Here is an 18215-nt window from a genome sequence, read left to right on the forward strand (position 1 = left end):
ACACAGGGTGCTGGGGGAGAGGGGTTACTGAGTGACAGTGTGAGGGAGCTGGGGGAGAGGGGTTACTGAGTGTCAGTGTGAGGGAGCTGGGGGAGAGGGGTTACTGAGTGACAGTGTGAGGGAGCTGGGGGAGAGGGGTTACTGAGTGACAGTGTGAGGGAGCTGGATTAACATCAGTAGAGATACAGTCAGTAACACAGGGTGCTGGGGGAGAGGGTTACTGAGTGTCAGTGTGAGGGAGCTGGGGGAGAGGGGTTACTGAGTGACAGTGTGAGGGAGCTGGATTAACATCAGTAGAGATACAGTCAGTAACACAGGGTGCTGGGGGAGAGGGGTTACTGAGTGACAGTGTGAGGGAGCTGGGGGAGAGGGGTTACCGAGTGACAGTGTGAGGGAGCTGGATTAACATCAGTAGAGATACAGTCAGTAACACAGGGTGCTGGGGGAGAGGGGTTACTGAGTGTCAGTGTGAGGGAGCTGGGGGAGAGGGGTTACTGAGTGACAGTGTGAGGGAGGTGATGTTCTGATGTAGTTGTGGTGACGTTAACATTCACTCCTCCTGTTTTATTACCTCAGCACCACAGCAGCCACTCCCAGCGGAAAGAAACCACGGGATAGAACAATCCAGAAGCTGACAAACGCGATCAGAGCCTTTGCGTTCACCAACTTCCTGCTCGTGGGGTTTGGTGTGACCTGTTTAATCAACATTCTGCCTCTACAGGTAAAAGCATCCTCGCTCTGCCCCGAAAACCCAACACCAGATACTCCCGGAGACCAGGACTCCATTCAGACCCCGCCGGGTCGGGGAATGGCCGTTGGCCGCCGTGAATCCCGCCCCCGCCCCCGCCGAAGTCTCCGCTCCCGGAGATTGGGCGGGGGGCGGGAATCGGGCCGCGCCGGTTGGCGGGACCCCCCGCTGGATTCTCCGGCCCGGATGGGCCGAAGTCCCGCCCAGAAATTGCCTGTCCCGCCGGCGTAAATCAAACCTGGTATTTACCGGCGGGACCAGGCGGCGCGGGCGGGCTCCGGGGTCCTGGGGGGGGCGCGGGGCGATCTGGCCCCGGGGGGTGCCCCCACGGTGGCCTGGCCCGCGATCGGGGCCCACCGATCCGCGGGCGGGCCTGTGCCGTGGGGGCACTCTTTCCCTTCCGCCTCCGCCACGGCCTCCACCATGGCGGAGGCGGAAGAGACTCTCCCCACTGCGCATGCGCGGGAAACTGTCAGCGGACGCTGACGCTCCCGCGCATGCGCCGCATTTCCGCGCCAGCTGGCGGGGCAACAAACGCCATTTCCGCCAGCTGGCGGGGCGGAAATCCCTCCGGCGTCGGCCTAGCCCCTCAATGTTGGGGCTCGGCCCCCAAAGATGCGGAGCATTCCGCACCTTTGGGCTGGCGCGATGCCCATCTGATTGGCGCAGTCTTTGGCGCCAGTCGGCGGACATCGTGCCGTTGGGGGAGAATTTCGCCCCAGGAGTCCATTCAGACTCTGTTACACTGTTCGATCCGGGATTGGGAGACCAGGAGTCCATTCAGACTCTGTTACACTGTTAGATCTGGGATTGGGAGACCAGGAGTCCATTCAGACTCTGTTACACTGTTAGATCTGGGTTTGGGAGACCAGGAGTCCATTCAGACTCTGTTACACTGTTAGATCCGGGATTGGGAGACCAGGAGTCCATTCAGACTCTGTTACACAGTTAGATCTGGGATTGGGAGACCAGGAGTCCATTCAGACTCTGTTAAACTGTTAGATCCGGGATTGGGAGACCAGGAGTCCATTCAGACTCTGTTACACTGTTAGATCTGGGATTGGGAGACCAGGAGTCCATTCAGACTCTGTTACACTGTTAGATCTGGGATTGGGAGACCAGGAGTCCATTCAGACTCTGTTACACTGTTAGATCTGGGATTGGGAGACCAGGAGTCCATTCAGACTCTGTTACACTGTTAGATCTGGGATTGAGAGACCAGGACTCCATTCAGACTCTGTTACACAGTTAGATCTGGGATTGAGAGACCAGGAGTCCATTCAGACTCTGTTACACTGTTAGATCTGGGATTGGGAGACCAGGAGTCCATTCAGACTCTGTTACACTGTTAGATCTGGGATTGGGAGACCAGGAGTCCATTCAGACTCTGTTACAATGTTAGATCTGGGATTGAGAGACCAGGAGTCCATTCAGACTCTGTTACACTGTTAGATCTGGGATTGGGAGACCAGGAGTCCATTCAGACTCTGTTACACTGTTAGATCTGGGATTGGGAGACCAGGAGTCCATTCAGACTCTGTTACACTGTTAGATCTGGGATTGAGAGACCAGGAGTCCATTCAGACTCTGTTACACTGTTAGATCTGGGATTGGGAGACCAGGAGTCCATTCAGACTCTGTTACACTGTTAGATCTGGGATTGGGAGACCAGGAGTCCATTCAGACTCTGTTACAATGTTAGATCTGGGATTGAGAGACCAGGAGTCCATTCAGACTCTGTTACACTGTTAGATCTGGGATTGGGAGACCAGGAGTCCATTCAGACTCTGTTACACTGTTAGATCTGGGATTGGGAGACCAGGAGTCCATTCAGACTCTGTTACACTGTTAGATCTGGGATTGGGAGACCAGGAGTCCATTCAGACTCTGTTACACTGTTAGATCTGGGATTGGGAGACCAGGAGTCCATTCAGACTCTGTTACACTGTTAGATCTGGGATTGGGAGACCAGGAGTACATTCAGACTCTGTTACACTGTTAAATCTGGGTTTGGGAGACCAGGAGTCCATTCAGACTCTGTTACACTGTTAGATCTGGGATTGGGAGACCAGGAGTCCATTCAGACTCTGTTACACTGTTAGATCTGGGATTGGGAGACCAGGAGTCCATTCAGACTCTGTTACACTGTTAGATCTGGGATTGGGAGACCAGGAGTCCATTCAGACTCTGTTACACTGTTAGATCTGGGATTGGGAGACCAGGAGTCCATTCAGACTCTGTTACACAGTTAGATCTGGGATTGAGAGACCAGGAGTCCATTCAGACTCTGTTACACTGTTAGATCTGGGATTGGGAGACCAGGAGTCCATTCAGACTCTGTTACACTGTTAGATCTGGGATTGGGAGACCAGGAGTCCATTCAGACTCTGTTACACTGTTAGATCTGGGATTGGGAGACCAGGAGTCCATTCAGACTCTGTTACACTGTTAAATCTGGGTTTGGGAGACCAGGAGTCCATTCAGACTCTGTTACACTGTTAGATCTGGGATTGGGAGACCAGGAGTCCATTCAGACTCTGTTACACTGTTAGATCTGGGATTGGGAGACCAGGAGTCCATTCAGACTCCGTTACACTGTTAGATCTGGGATTGGGAGACCAGGAGTCCATTCAGACTCTGTTACACTGTTAGATCTGGGATTGGGAGACCAGGAGTCCATTCAGACTCTGTTACACAGTTAAATCTGGGATTGAGAGACCAGGAGTCCATTCAGACTCTGTTACACTGTTAGATCTGGGATTGAGAGACCAGGACTCCATTCAGACTCTGTTACACAGTTAGATCTGGGATTGGGAGACCAGGAGTCCATTCAGACTCTGTTACACTGTTAGATCTGGGATTGCGAGACCAGGAGTCCATTCAGACTCTGTTACACAGTTAGATCTGGGATTGAGAGACCAGGAGTCCATTCAGACTCTGTTACACTGTTAGATCTGGGATTGGGAGTCCAGGAGTCCATTCAGACTCTGTTACACAGTTAGATCTGGGATTGGGAGACCAGGAGTCCATTCAGACTCTGTTACGCTGTTAGATCCGGGATTGGGAGACCAGGAGTCCATTCAGACTCTGTTACACTGTTAGATCTGGGATTGAGAGACCAGGAGTCCATTCAGACTCTGTTACACTGTTAGATCTGGGATTGGGAGTCCAGGAGTCCATTCAGACTCTGTTACACAGTTAGATCTGGGATTGGGAGACCAGGAGTCCATTCAGACTCTGTTACACTGTTAGATCTGGGATTGGGAGACCAGGAGTCCATTCAGACTGTTACACAGTTAGATCTGGGATTGGGAGACCAGGAGTCCATTCAGACTCTGTTACACTGTTAGATCTGGGATTGGGAGACCAGGAGTCCATTCAGACTCTGTTACACTGTTAGATCTGGGATTGGGAGACCAGGAGTCCATTCAGACTCTGTTACACTGTTAGATCTGGGATTGGGAGACCAGGAGTCCATTCAGACTCTGTTACACTGTTAGATCTGGGATTGGGAGACCAGGAGTCCATTCAGACTCTGTTACACAGTTAGATCTGGGATTGAGAGACCAGGACTCCATTCAGACTCTGTTACACAGTTAGATCTGGGATTGGGAGACCAGGAGTCCATTCAGACTCTGTTACACAGTTAGATCCGGGATTGAGAGACCAGGACTCCATTCAGACTCTGTTACACAGTTAGATCTGGGATTGGGAGACCAGGAGTCCATTCAGACTCTGTTACACTGTTAGATCTGGGATTGGGAGACCAGGAGTCCATTCAGACTCTGTTACACAGTTAGATCTGGGATTGAGAGACCAGGAGTCCATTCAGACTCTGTTACACTGTTAGATCTGGGATTGGGAGACCAGGAGTCCATTCAGACTCTGTTACACTGTTAGATCTGGGATTGGGAGACCAGGAGTCCATTCAGACTCTGTTACACTGTTAGATCTGGGATTGGGAGACCAGGAGTCCATTCAGACTCTGTTACACTGTTAGATCCGGGGTTGAGAGACCAGGACTCCATTCAGACTCTGTTACACAGTTAGATCTGGGATTGGGAGACCAGGAGTGCATTCAGACTCTGTTACACTGTTAGATCTGGGATTGGGAGACCAGGAGTCCATTCAGACTCTGTTACACTGTTAGATCCGGGATTGGGAGACCAGGAGTCCATTCAGACTCTGTTACACTGTTAGATCTGGGATTGGGAGACCAGGAGTCCATTCAGACTCTGTTACACTGTTAGATCCGGGATTGGGAGACCAGGAGTCCATTCAGACTCTGTTACACTGTTAGATCTGGGATTGGGAGACCAGGAGTCCATTCAGACTCTGTTACACTGTTAGATCTGGGATTGAGCGACCAGGAGTCCATTCAGACTCTGTTACACTGTTAGATCCGGGATTGGGAGACCAGGAGTCCATTCAGACTCTGTTACACTGTTAGATCTGGGATTGAGAGACCAGGTGTCCATTCAGACTCTGTTACACTGTTAGATCTGGGATTGGGAGACCAGGAGTCCATTCAGACTCTGTTACACTGTTAGATCTGGGATTGCGAGACCAGGAGTCCATTCAGACTCTGTTACACTGTTAGATCTGGGATTGGGAGACCAGGAGTCCATTCAGACTCTGTTACACTGTTAGATCTGGGATTGGGAGACCAGGAGTCCATTCAGACTCTGTTACACTGTTAGATCCCGGATTGAGAGACCAGGACTCCATTCAGACTCTGTTACACCGTTAGATCCGGGATTGAGAGACCAGGACTCCATTCAGACTCTGTTACAATGTTAGATCTGGGATTGGGAGACCAGGAGTCCATTCAGACTCTGTTACACCGTTAGATCCGGGATTGAGAGACCAGGAGTCCATTCAGACTCTGTTACACAGTTAGATCTGGGATTGGGAGACCAGGAGCCCATTCAGACTCCGTTACACCGTTAGATCCGGGATTGAGAGACCAGGAGTCCATTCAGACTCTGTTACACTGTTAGATCTGGGATTGGGAGACCAGGAGTCCATTCAGACTATGTTACACTGTTAGATCTGGGATTGGCAGACCAGGAGTCCATTCAGACTCTGTTACAATGTTAGATCTGGGATTGGGAGACCAGGAGTCCATTCAGACTCTGTTACACTGTTAGATCTGGGATTGGGAGACCAGGAGTCCATTCAGACTCTGTTACAATGTTAGATCTGGGATTGGGAGACCAGGAGTCCATTCAGACTCTGTTACACTGTTAGATCTGGGATTGAGAGACCAGGAGTCCATTCAGACTCTGTTACACTGTTAGATCTGGGATTGGGAGACCAGGAGTCCATTCAGACTCCGTTACACTGTTAGATCTGGGATTGGGAGACCAGGACTCCATTCAGACTCTGTTAGACTGTTAGATCCGGGATTGGGAGACCAGGAGTCCATTCAGACTCTGTTACACAGTTAGATCTGGGATTGGGAGACCAGGAGTCCATTCAGACTCTGTTACACCGTTAGATCCGGGATTGAGAGACCAGGACTCCATTCAGACTCTGTTACACAGTTAGATCTGGGATTGGGAGACCAGGAGTCCATTCAGACTCTGTTACACCGTTAGATCCGGGATTGGGAGACCAGGACTCCATTCAGACTCTGTTGCACAGTTAGATCTGGGATTGGGAGACCAGGAGTCCATTCAGACTCTGTTACACCGTTAGATCCGGGATTGAGAGACCAGGACTCCATTCAGACTCTGTTACACTGTTAGATCTGGGATTGGGAGACCAGGAGCCCATTCAGACTCTGTTACACTGTTAGATCTGGGATTGGGAGACCAGGAGTCCATTCAGACTCTGTTACACTGTTAGATCTGGGATTCAGAGACCAGGAGTCCATTCAGACTCTGTTACACTGTTAGATCTGGGATTGGGAGACCAGGAGTCCATTCAGACTCTGTTACACTGTTAGATCTGGGATTGGGAGACCAGGAGTCCATTCAGACTCTGTTACACTGTTAGATCTGTGATTCAAAGACCAGGAGTCCATTCAGACTCTGTTACACTGTTAGATCTGGGATTGGGAGACCAGGAGTCCATTCAGACTCTGTTACACTGTTAGATCTGGGATTGGGAGACCAGGAGTCCATTCAGACTCTGTTACACTGTTAGATCTGGGATTCAGAGACCAGGAGTCCATTCAGACTCTGTTACACTGTTAGATCTGGGATTGGGAGACCAGGAGTCCATTCAGACTCTGTTACACTGTTAGATCTGGGATTGGGAGACCAGGAGTCCATTCAGACTCTGTTACACAGTTAGATCTGGGATTGGGAGACCAGGAGTCCATTCAGACTCTGTTACTCTGTTAGATCTGGGATTGGGAGACCAGGAGTCCATTCAGACTCTGTTACACTGTTAGATCTGGGATTGGGAGACCAGGAGTCCATTCAGACTCTGTTACACTGTTAGATCTGGGATTGGGAGACCAGGAGTCCATTCAGACTCTGTTACACCGTTAGATCCGGGATTGAGAGACCAGGACTCCATTCAGACTCTGTTACAATGTTAGATCTGTGATTGCGAGACCAGGAGTCCATTCAGACTCTGTTACACTGTTAGATCTGGGATTGCGAGACCAGGAGTCCATTCAGACTCTGTTACACTGTTAGATCTGGGATTGGGAGACCAGGAGTCCATTCAGACTCTGTTACACTGTTAGATCTGGGATTGAGAGACCAGGAGTCCATTCAGACTCTGTTACACAGTTAGATCTGGGATTGGGAGACCAGGAGTCCATTCAGACTCTGTTACACTGTTAGATCTGGGATTGAGAGACCAGGAGTCCATTCAGACTCTGTTACACTGTTAGATCCGTTATTGGGAGACCAGGAGTCCATTCAGACTCTGTTACACTGTTAGATCTGGGATTGGGAGACCAGGAGTCCATTCAGACTCTGTTACAATGTTAGATCTGGGATTGGGAGACCAGGAGTCCATTCAGACTCTGTTACACTGTTAGATCTGGGATTGGGAGACCAGGAGTCCATTCAGACTCTGTTACACTGTTAGATCTGGGATTGGGTGACCAGGAGTCCATTCAGACTCTGTTACACTGTTAGATCTGGAATTGGGAGACCAGGAGTCCATTCAGACTCTGTTACACTGTTAGATCTGGGATTGGGAGACCAGGAGTCCATTCAGACTCTGTTACACTGTTAGATCTGGGATTGAGAGACCAGGAGTCCATTCAGACTCTGTTACACTGTTAGATCTGGGATTGGGAGACCAGGAGTCCATTCAGACTCTGTTACACTGTTAGATCTGGGATTGAGAGACCAGGAGTCCATTCAGACTCTGTTACACTGTTAGATCTGGGATTGGGAGACCAGGAGTCCATTCAGACTCTGTTACACTGTTAGATCTGGGATTGGGAGACCAGGAGTCCATTCAGACTCTGTTACACTGTTAGATCTGGGATTGAGAGACCAGGAGTCCATTCAGACTCTGTTACACTGTTAGATCTGGGATTGAGAGACCAGGAGTCCATTCAGACTCTGTTACACTGTTAGATCTGGGATTGGGAGACCAGGAGTCCATTCAGACTCTGTTACACTGTTAGATCTGGGATTGGGAGACCAGGAGTCCATTCAGACTCTGTTACACTGTTAGATCTGTGATTGGGAGACCAGGAGTCCATTCAGACTCTGTTACACTGTTAGATCGGGATTGAGCGACCAGGAGTCCATTCAGACTCTGTTACACTGTTAGATCTGGGATTGGGAGACCAGGAGTCCATTCAGACTCTGTTACACTGTTAGATCTGGGTTTGGGAGACCAGGAGCCCATTCAGACTCTGTTACACTGTTAGATCGGGGATTGGGGCACCAGGAGTCCATTCAGACTCTGTTACACCGTTAGATCTGGGATTGGGAGACCAGGAGTCCATTCAGACTCTGTTACACTGTTAGATCCGGGATTGGGAGACCAGGAGTCCATTCAGACTCTGTTACACTGTTAGATCTGGGATTGGGAGACCAGGAGTCCATTCAGACTCTGTTACACAGTTAGATCTGGGATTGGGAGACCAGGAGTCCATTCAGACTCTGTTACACTGTTAGATCTGGGTTTGGGAGACCAGGAGTCCATTCAGACTCTGTTACACTGTTAGATCTGGGATTGAGAGACCAGGAGTCCATTCAGACTCTGTTACACTGTTAGATCTGGGATTGAGAGACCAGGAGTCCATTCAGACTCTGTTACACTGTTAGATCCGGGATTGGGAGACCAGGAGTCCATTCAGACTCTGTTACACTGTTAGATCCGGGATTGGGAGACCAGGAGTCCATTCAGACTCTGTTACACTGTTAGATCCGGGATTGGGAGACCAGGAGTCCATTCAGACTCTGTTACACTGTTAGATCTGGGATTGGGAGACCAGGAGTCCATTCAGACTCTGTTACACTGTTAGATCCGGGATTGGGAGACCAGGAGTCCATTCAGACTCTGTTACACTGTTAGATCTGGGATTGGGAGACCAGGAGTGCATTCAGACTCAGTTACACTGTTAGATCTGGGATTGGGAGACCAGGAGTCCATTCAGACTCTGTTACACTGTTAGATCTGGGATTGGGAGACCAGGAGTGCATTCAGACTCAGTTACACTGTTAGATCTGGGATTGGGAGACCAGGAGTCCATTCAGACTCAGTTACACTGTTAGATCTGGGATTGAGAGACCAGGATCCATTCAGACTCTGTTACACTGTTAGATCTGGGATTGAGAGACCAGGCGTCCATTCAGACTCTGTTACACTGTTAGATCTGGGATTGGGAGACCAGGAGTGCATTCATACTCAGTTACACTGTTAGATCTGGGATTGGGAGACCAGGAGTCCATTCAGACTCAGTTACACTGTTAGATCTGGGATTGAGAGACCAGGATCCATTCAGACTCTGTTACACTGTTAGATCTGGGATTGAGAGACCAGGCGTCCATTCAGACTCTGTTACACTGTTAGATCCGGGATTGGGAGACCAGGAGTCCATTCAGACTCTGTTACACTGTTAGATCCGGGATTGGGAGACCAGGAGTCCATTCAGACTCTGTTACACTGTTAGATCTGGGATTGGGAGACCAGGAGTCCATTCAGACTCTGTTACACTGTTAGATCTGGGATTGGGAGACCAGGAGTCCATTCAGACTCTGTTACACTGTTAGATCTGGGATTGGGAGACCAGGAGTCCATTCAGACTCTGTTACACTGTTAGATCTGGGATTAGGAGACCAGGAGTCCATTCAGACTCTGTTACACTGTTAGATCTGGGATTGGGAGACCAGGACTCCATTCAGACTCTGTTACACTGTTAGATCCAGGATTGGGAGACCAGGAGTCCATTCAGACTCTGTTACACTGTTAGATCTGGGATTGGGAGACCAGGAGTCCATTCAGACTCTGTTACACTGTTAGATCTGGGATTGGGAGACCAGGAGTCCATTCAGACTCTGTTACACTGTTAGATCTGGGATTGGGAGACCAGGAGTCCATTCAGACTCTGTTACACTGTTAGATCTGGGATTGGGAGACCAGGAGTCCATTCAGACTCTGTTACACTGTTAGATCTGGGATTGGGAGACCAGGAGTCCATTCAGACTCTGTTACACAGTTAGATCTGGGATTGGGAGACCAGGAGTCCATTCAGACTCTGTTACACTGTTAGATCTGGGATTGGGAGACCAGGAGTCCATTCAGACTCTGTTACACTGTTAGATCTGGGATTGGGAGACCAGGAGTCCATTCAGACTCTGTTACACCGTTAGATCTGGGATTGAGAGACCAGGAGTCCATTTAGACTCTGTTACACTGTTAGATCTGGGATTCGGAGACCAGGAGTCCATTCAGACTCCGTTACACTGTTAGATCTGGGATTGAGAGACCAGGAGTCCATTCAGACTCTGTTACACTGTTAGATCTGGGATTGAGAGACCAGGAGTCCATTTAGACTCTGTTACACTGTTAGATCTGGGATTCGGAGACCAGGAGTCCATTCAGACTCCGTTACACTGTTAGATCTGGGATTGAGAGGCCAGGAGTCCATTCAGACTCCGTTACACTGTTAGATCTGGGATTGGGAGACCAGGAGTCCATTCAGACTCTGTTACACTGTTAGATCTGGGAATGAGAGACCAGGAGTCCATTCAGACTCTGTTACACAGTTATATCTGGGATTGGGAGACCCGGAGTCCATTCAGACTCTGTTACACTGTTAGATCTGGATTGGGAGACCAGGAGTGCATTCAGACTCAGTTACACTGTTAGATCTGGGATTGGGAGACCAGGAGTCCATTCAGACTCAGTTACACTGTTAGATCTGGGATTGAGAGACCAGGATCCATTCAGACTCTGTTACACTGTTAGATCTGGGATTGAGAGACCAGGCGTCCATTCAGACTCTGTTACACTGTTAAATCTGGGATTGAGAGACCAGGAGTCCACTCAGACTCTGTTACACTGTTAGATCTGGGATTGGGAGACCCGGAGTCCATTCAGACTCTGTTACACTGTTAGATCTGGGATTGGGAGACCAGGAGTGCATTCAGACTCAGTTACACTGTTAGATCTGGGATTGGGAGACCAGGAGTCCATTCAGACTCTGTTACACAGTTAGATCTGGGAGTGGGAGACCAGGATCCATTCAGACTCTGTTACACTGTTAGATCTGGGATTGGGAGACCAGGAGTCCACTCAGACTCTGTTACACTGTTAGATCCGGGATTGGGAGACCAGGAGTCCATTCAGACTCTGTTACACTGTTAGATCCGGGATTGGGAGACCAGGAGTCCATTCAGACTCTGTTACACTGTTATATCTGGGATTGGGAGACCAGGAGTCCATTCAGACTCTGTTACACAGTTAGATCTGGGAGTGGGAGACCAGGAGCCCATTCAGACTCTGTTACACTGTTAGATCCGGGATTGGGAGACCAGGAGTCCATTCAGACTCTGTTACGCTGTTAGATCTGGGATTGAGAGACCAGGAGTCCATTCAGACTCTGTTACACTGTTAGATCCGGGATTGGGAGACCAGGAGTCCATTCAGACTCTGTTACACAGTTAGATCTGGGATTCAGAGACCAGGACTCCATTCAGACTCTGTTACGCTGTTAGATCTGGGATTGGGAGACCAGGAGCCCATTCAGACTCTGTTGCACTGTTAGATCCGGCAATGCGCCTCGCCGGCGCAAATTGGCGCCATGAAAATTGGCGCAAAGCGGCCACCGCTTCCCCGTTTTGCCAGCAGGGAGGCAGCAGGGAGCTCCCGGCTCCTGCAGCGGCCGGGCCGTGCGTCATGGCGGATGCCGCTTCCAGGCCTGTGTCGCGAAATAGTCCCTTCCCCCACCCCACCCCCCCCCCCCCCCCCCCTCCCTCCCTCCCTTCGGGAGTCTGTTCAGGCTGCGTTACACTGTTTGATCGGGAATTACATAGGAATTCTCCATTGTAAACCATTTCCTCGGCGATTAGTGCTGGAAATGACTGTTGTGCTCAGTGTAAGAGTCAAACACGGATAAAGCTGTTCTGTCTAACAATGTTCCCTCTCCTCCCCTGCTCCTAGTACCTCACATTTGTCCTCCACACTGTGGTCCGTGGATTCATCCACTCGGCCTGCGGAGGCCTCTACGCTGTTGTGTAAGTCTTTCGCGTGAATAAGTCTCGGGGAGGCGGAGGGGCAGTGGTATTGTCGCACTAGTAATCCCGAGGCCCAGAGTAATGCCCCGGCCCACCCCGGGTTCAAATCCCACCCTGGCAGACGGTAAAAATTTGGATTCAGCGGAAATCTGGACGATGAGCGTGAAAACCGTTGCCGATCGTCGTTAAAAACCCACCTGGAAATCTGCCGTCCTGGCCTGGCCTGGATTTACAGACCCACGGCAATGACTCCTGACTGCCCCCTCAAGGGCAATCAATGGGCGATCAATGCCGACCCCTCCCCAACGTCCCCGCGAACGAATATAAAATTAAATGAATGAAAATCGCTTATTGTCGCGAATGACGTTACTGTGAAAAGCCCCGAGTCGCCACATTGCGGCGCCTGTTCGGGGAGGCCGGTACGGGTATTGCTTTCAAAGCCAGCTACTTAGCCCTGTGCTAAACCAGCCCCCCCCCCCCCCCCCCCGAAGAAGCTGATCTAACCTGAGAGGCGGCGGGGGGGACAACCTGCGCGAAGGGTGTAAATGGGGGTAATCCCTCTCCGGTAGGGGGATAGGCTGACTGGATCTGACGGTAATGGGAGGGAGGGAGGGGGGGGGGGGGATTCAGAGGCCTTGACCACTGTTCTGGAACATTGCCTTCTGCCCCGCAGGTACCCCACCAATCACTTTGGATCTTTGATTGGCCTGCAGTCACTGGTCAGCGCTGTGTTTGCCCTGTTCCAACAGCTCCTCTTCATGGCCATGCTTGGACCATTCAAGGGCGACCCCTTTTGGGTAAGTGAGTCGGGGGAGGGGGGGGGGGGGGGGGGGGCGGTATCGCGCACACAGAATGGCCTCTCACTTCCCACCAGCCAACACGCTTTCCCGTCACCCCGCTGGGTTCGTCCGTCGCCCGAATGGTGCCTCGCCAGCTCTTTGACTGGGGAGGGCATCGCTCGATTCACTCCGGTGATCGGGGGGGGGGGGTGGCCCACTCACCCCCAGGGTGCCGCACAGAGGCCTCTACCTTGTGACGGGTGAGCCATGGACTGACTACCCGACGTGTGACAGCCGCCCTCTCCTCCCTCCTGCCCCCTCTTTAAGGATGGCTCTGGAATTCCCTCCCCAGAACCTGCACCTCACTGTGCCTTTCCCCTCCCTGCTCTCTGCTCGCCCTCCCTTTCTCCCCCCCCCCCACTCCCTCTCTCTCTCACTGCACAGTCTGTCTCTCTCTCTCTCACTCACTCCCTCTCGCTCTCACACGCTCCCTCTCCCTCCCTCGTCCTCCCCCTCCTCTCTCCCCGCTCACTCCTTTTCACCCTCTCTTTCTCCCTCCCTCTCTCTCTCTCTCTCTCTCCCTCTCCCTTTCTCTCTCTCTCCCTCTCTGTTCTTCCACTCAAATCCTACTGAAGTCTGATATTTTTACCGGCTGACATAATACCCCCCCTCCCCTCCCCCCCCCCCCTGCGGCTCGGTATTAATTAATGTTGGTCTAAAACAGCGCGGAGGCTTTAACGTGCCAAAGGCGGTATTAAGTGCCGAATTTGAATTGACGGCCTTTCTCCCGCTGCCCCCTCAGGTGAATATCGGCCTGCTGATCCTGTCCTCCATCGGCTTCCTGTTGCCCGGCTACCTGTGGTACCACCGCCGGAACGTCTTGAAGGCCAGAGGGACGGCGGCGGGCTGCGGGCCAGAGCTCCCGGCCGAGGGGACGGGGCCGCCAGACCAGCCCCCTCCCAGCAAGCTAGCCGGCGAGGCCTCGCTCAACGGTCTGCTCACTAGCAACGAGAGTTCGGCCTAGTCGGGCAGGGGAAGCCTGCCCGTCCCATCCTAGTCTCCCTCCTCCCCTTATTTTTGTTTGACATCCCTCCGACCCCCAGCACGAAGCTGGTACTTGTTTGTGAACAAGTGTTTGAGGACCCACAGCCTCTACTGGCGTAGAGGCCGGGGTGCGGGGAGAGTTTTCAATTTGACATCCTTTGTAAATAGGCCTTTCCCTTCATATTTTCTTCCAGAAGGCGGCTTCTCGCCTTGTTTTTGTATATAAAAAGAATATGGAGGCAATGTCATAATATTTTTATTGATATCATTCTATATTATATATATATATATCACAAATATATATATTTTTTAGCAATGACAGCAATGCTAGTGTGGGGATAGATATCCTCTCCCTCACCACACCGTCCAAGTTTCCTGTTCGAGGCCTGATTCTTGCCTCCTCGAAACATATTTATTCCGTTCAGTGGCAGGAGTGGCGACGCGAGCGTTGTGGAGGAGAGACCCACACTGCTCTTCTTGCACGTGTTCGGACAAACACAAGAATGCCAAATTTCAGAATCTCCCGACGGCGTTCACCCACAGGAGGGTCGGTTGGCATTTTGGCTTCGATTGGCCGGGGCGTTGCCATGAATGAAGTAACGGCCGGGGTGGCGGAGGGGTGCGTTGGGGGGGGTGGTGGGAGGTGGGGGGGGAGTGCTGCTATAGACTCCCCGGGATCTATTGCGCAGAGGCCACGCAGTAGCTCCCTTTTTTGTTTTACCGCTTGCAGGAAGCTGCCTTCAGTCCGAAAGAACAATGTACCTACCCCGCAACCGAGCGACCAATTTTAAGAAAAAGAGTGGCGCTCGCGACGTGGCTCATTGAAGCCCGCTAGAGGAGACTCTGCAAGCTAAAGGTACATGTTCAAGACTTTGGCCTCGTTAAAAAAAAAATTCCGGAGGCTCGCCGAGCCGCTAGTTCCCCATTACTTCGGCAACGCATCGCCCAGGAAGCAACGTGCCAGCCAGCCAGCGGCCTAACCCCCTGCCGTGTAAATTAATTGCGATCACCGTCTGAAATTTGGCATTCTCGGATTTCTCCTGAGGGACTCAAATAGGAAGCCTTCAGCTACGACGCGACCAATGTTGACTCGTCTCATTAAAAGGGGACGTTCGGCGGGGGGCGGGAGGCGGGCTCGGGTGGGGGAAGGGGTTGTGGGGGGTAGGGGGGGGGGAAGAATTAGGATTATTAAAGGGACTATTACCTCAGGTACATCAATAGGACATCCAGGCCTTTCCGTCCTTCCTGTGTTGAGCGGAGGTGTTAGCTGATGCTTTGAGACAGGTTTTCAGGGAGTGGGGGGGGGGGGGAAGGGGGACAGCTGCTCGCCAGTGGCAGGCATCTCGTCTGCGGCAATTGCACTGCCATAAGTTTTACCAAACGGGAATGGTTTCCCGAAGTATGACTGAGCGTGGAGTCTGGTGTTGGTGGGCGTGGGCGCGGGGAGGGGGGGGGGGGGGGGGGGGGGCGGTCTTAACATTTCCGTTCAAAACCTTGATTTCAAAGTGTGCTACACTGAACTTCGCAGGTGGAATGACTGAAGATTTGAGTTCAAACCCACCTGGAGCACAAAATAGGGGGCCGCGAGGTGGACCGCGGGGGTTAATTTAAATTTAATTGAGTACAGGGGAAGAAACAAAAGCTACTCTCAGGGATGGGGCAATTCCCAGATTTTGGATCCAAACCAAAAAAAACAGTTGCCTTCTGGGCCACTAATGCAATCTTAGGGAAGGATTACTGCCATCCTGAATGCAGGCCCGGGCTCCGTGTGACTCCAGGCCAGAGCGTTAATACAGGCTCCTCACTGCCCCGAGCAGAGGGCAGAGCGATTTGTTCCCGGGACTTGGGGCTACCCGAATTCCGGGTTCCCATCGAGCTCCAGCAGCCATCCATTCGGGTGGGAGGCTCACGTGACAGGTGCAATAATTTTCAAAAGTCAATCCATTTCAAAAAGGGAACTTGAACAAGAGTTTTACCAAATACATATCAACCGAATCGAGTGGTGTGAGTGGTTTATATAGAATAACAGATACCCGGGAGTGAGTTACAGACTGGAATCCAATCGAGGGGTTCGGGGTGGTTTATATATAGAATAACAGATACCCGGGAGTGAGTTACAGACTGGAATCTAATCGAGGGGTTCGGGGTGGTTTATATATAGAATAACAGATACCCGGGAGTGAGTTACAGACTGGAATCTAATCGAGGGGTTCGGGGTGGTTTATATATAGAATAACAGATACCCGGGAGTGAGTTACAGACTGGAATCTAATCGAGGGGTTCGGGATGGTTTATATATAGAATAACAGATACCCGGGAGTGAGTTACAGACTGGAATCTAATCGAGGGGTTCGGGGTGGTTTATATATAGAATAACAGATACACGGGAGTGAGGTACAGACTGGAGTCTAATCGAGGGGTTCGGGGTGGTTTATATATAGAATAACAGATACCCGGGAGTGAGTTACAGACTGGAATCTAATCGAGGGTTTCGGGGTGGTTTATATATATAAATAACAGGTACCCGGGAGTGAGTTATATACTGGAATCTAATCGAGGGGTTCAGGGTGGTTTATATACAGAATAACAGATACCCGGGAGTAAGTTACAGACTGGAATCTAATCGAGGGGTTCGGGATGGTTTAAATATAGAATAACAGATACCCGGGAGTGAGTTACAGACTGGAATCTAATCGAGGGGTTCGGGATGGTTTAAATATAGAATAACAGATACCCGGGAGTGAGTTACAGACTGGAATCTAATCGAGGGGTTCGGGGTGGTTTATATATAGAATAACAGATACCCGGGAGTGAGTTACAGACTGGAATCTAATCGAGGGTTTCGGGGTGGTTTATATATAGAATAGCAGATACCCGGGAGTGAGTTACAGACTGGAATCTAATCGAGGGGTTCGGGGTGGTTTATATATAGAATAACAGATACACGGGAGTGAGGTACAGACTGGAGTCTAATCGAGGGGTTCGGGGTGGTTTATATATAGAATAACAGATACCCGGGAGTGAGTTACAGCCTGGAGTCTAATCGAGGGGTTCGGGGTGGTTTATATATAGAATGACAGATACCCGGGAGTGAGTTACAGACTGGAATCTAATCGAGGGGTTTGGGGTGGTTTATATACAGAATAACAGATACCCGGGAGTGAGTTACAGACTGGAATCTAATTGAGAGGTTCGGGGTGGTTTATATATAGAATAGCAGACACCCGGGAGTGAGTGACAGACTGGAATCTAATCGATGGGTTCGGGGTGGTTTATATATAGAATAACAGACACCCGGGAGTGAGTTACAGATTGGAATCTAATCGAGGGTTTCGGGGTGGTTTATATATAGAATAACAGATACCCGGGAGTGAGTTACAGACTGGAATCTAATCGAGGGATTCGGGGTGGTTTATATATAGAATAACAGATACCCGGGAGTGAGTTACAGACTGGAATCTAATCGAGGGATTCGGGGTGGTTTATATATAGAATAACAGGTACCCGGGAGTGAGTTATAGACTGGAATCTAATCGATGGGTTCGGGGTGGTATATATATAGAATAACAGATACCCGGGAGTGAGTTACAGATTGGAATCTAATCGAGGGTTTCGGGGTGGTTTATATATAGAATAACAGATACCCGGGAGTGAGTTACAGACTGGAATCTAATCGAGGGATTCGGGGTGGTTTATATATAGAATAACAGATACCCGGGAGTGAGTTACAGACTGGAATCTAATCGGGGGGTTCGGGGTGGTTTATATATAGAATAACAGATACCCGGGAGTGAGTTACAGACTGGAATCCAATCGAGGGGTTCGGGGTGGTTTATATATAGAATAACAGATACCCGGGAGTGAGTTACAGACTGGAATCTAATCGAGGGGTTCGGGGTGGTTTATATATAGAATAACAGATACCCGGGAGTGAGTTACAGACTGGAATCTAATCGAGGGGTTTGGGGTGGTTTATATATA

The 18215-nt window shown here is 50.6% G+C and overlaps 1 protein-coding gene across 3 annotated transcripts in view; it reads left to right on the top strand.

Annotated features, from left to right (window-relative positions):
* Positions 1-14869, top strand: part of slc43a1b (solute carrier family 43 member 1b) — a 193366-nt gene extending 178497 nt beyond the window's left edge. For all 3 annotated transcript variants that reach the window (XM_072498042.1, XM_072498043.1, XM_072498044.1), the window contains exons 12-15: positions 577-721; positions 12338-12411; positions 13085-13208; positions 13993-14869. In XM_072498042.1, the coding sequence (XP_072354143.1) occupies positions 577-721; positions 12338-12411; positions 13085-13208; positions 13993-14214 (565 nt within the window). In that variant the 3' untranslated portion in view covers positions 14215-14869. The remainder of the gene's footprint in view (positions 1-576; positions 722-12337; positions 12412-13084; positions 13209-13992) is intronic.
* The last annotated feature ends 3346 nt before the right edge of the window (positions 14870-18215 follow it).

This window comes from Scyliorhinus torazame, chromosome 4, assembly GCF_047496885.1.
Source record: "Scyliorhinus torazame isolate Kashiwa2021f chromosome 4, sScyTor2.1, whole genome shotgun sequence".
Lineage (NCBI taxonomy): Eukaryota > Metazoa > Chordata > Chondrichthyes > Carcharhiniformes > Scyliorhinidae > Scyliorhinus > Scyliorhinus torazame.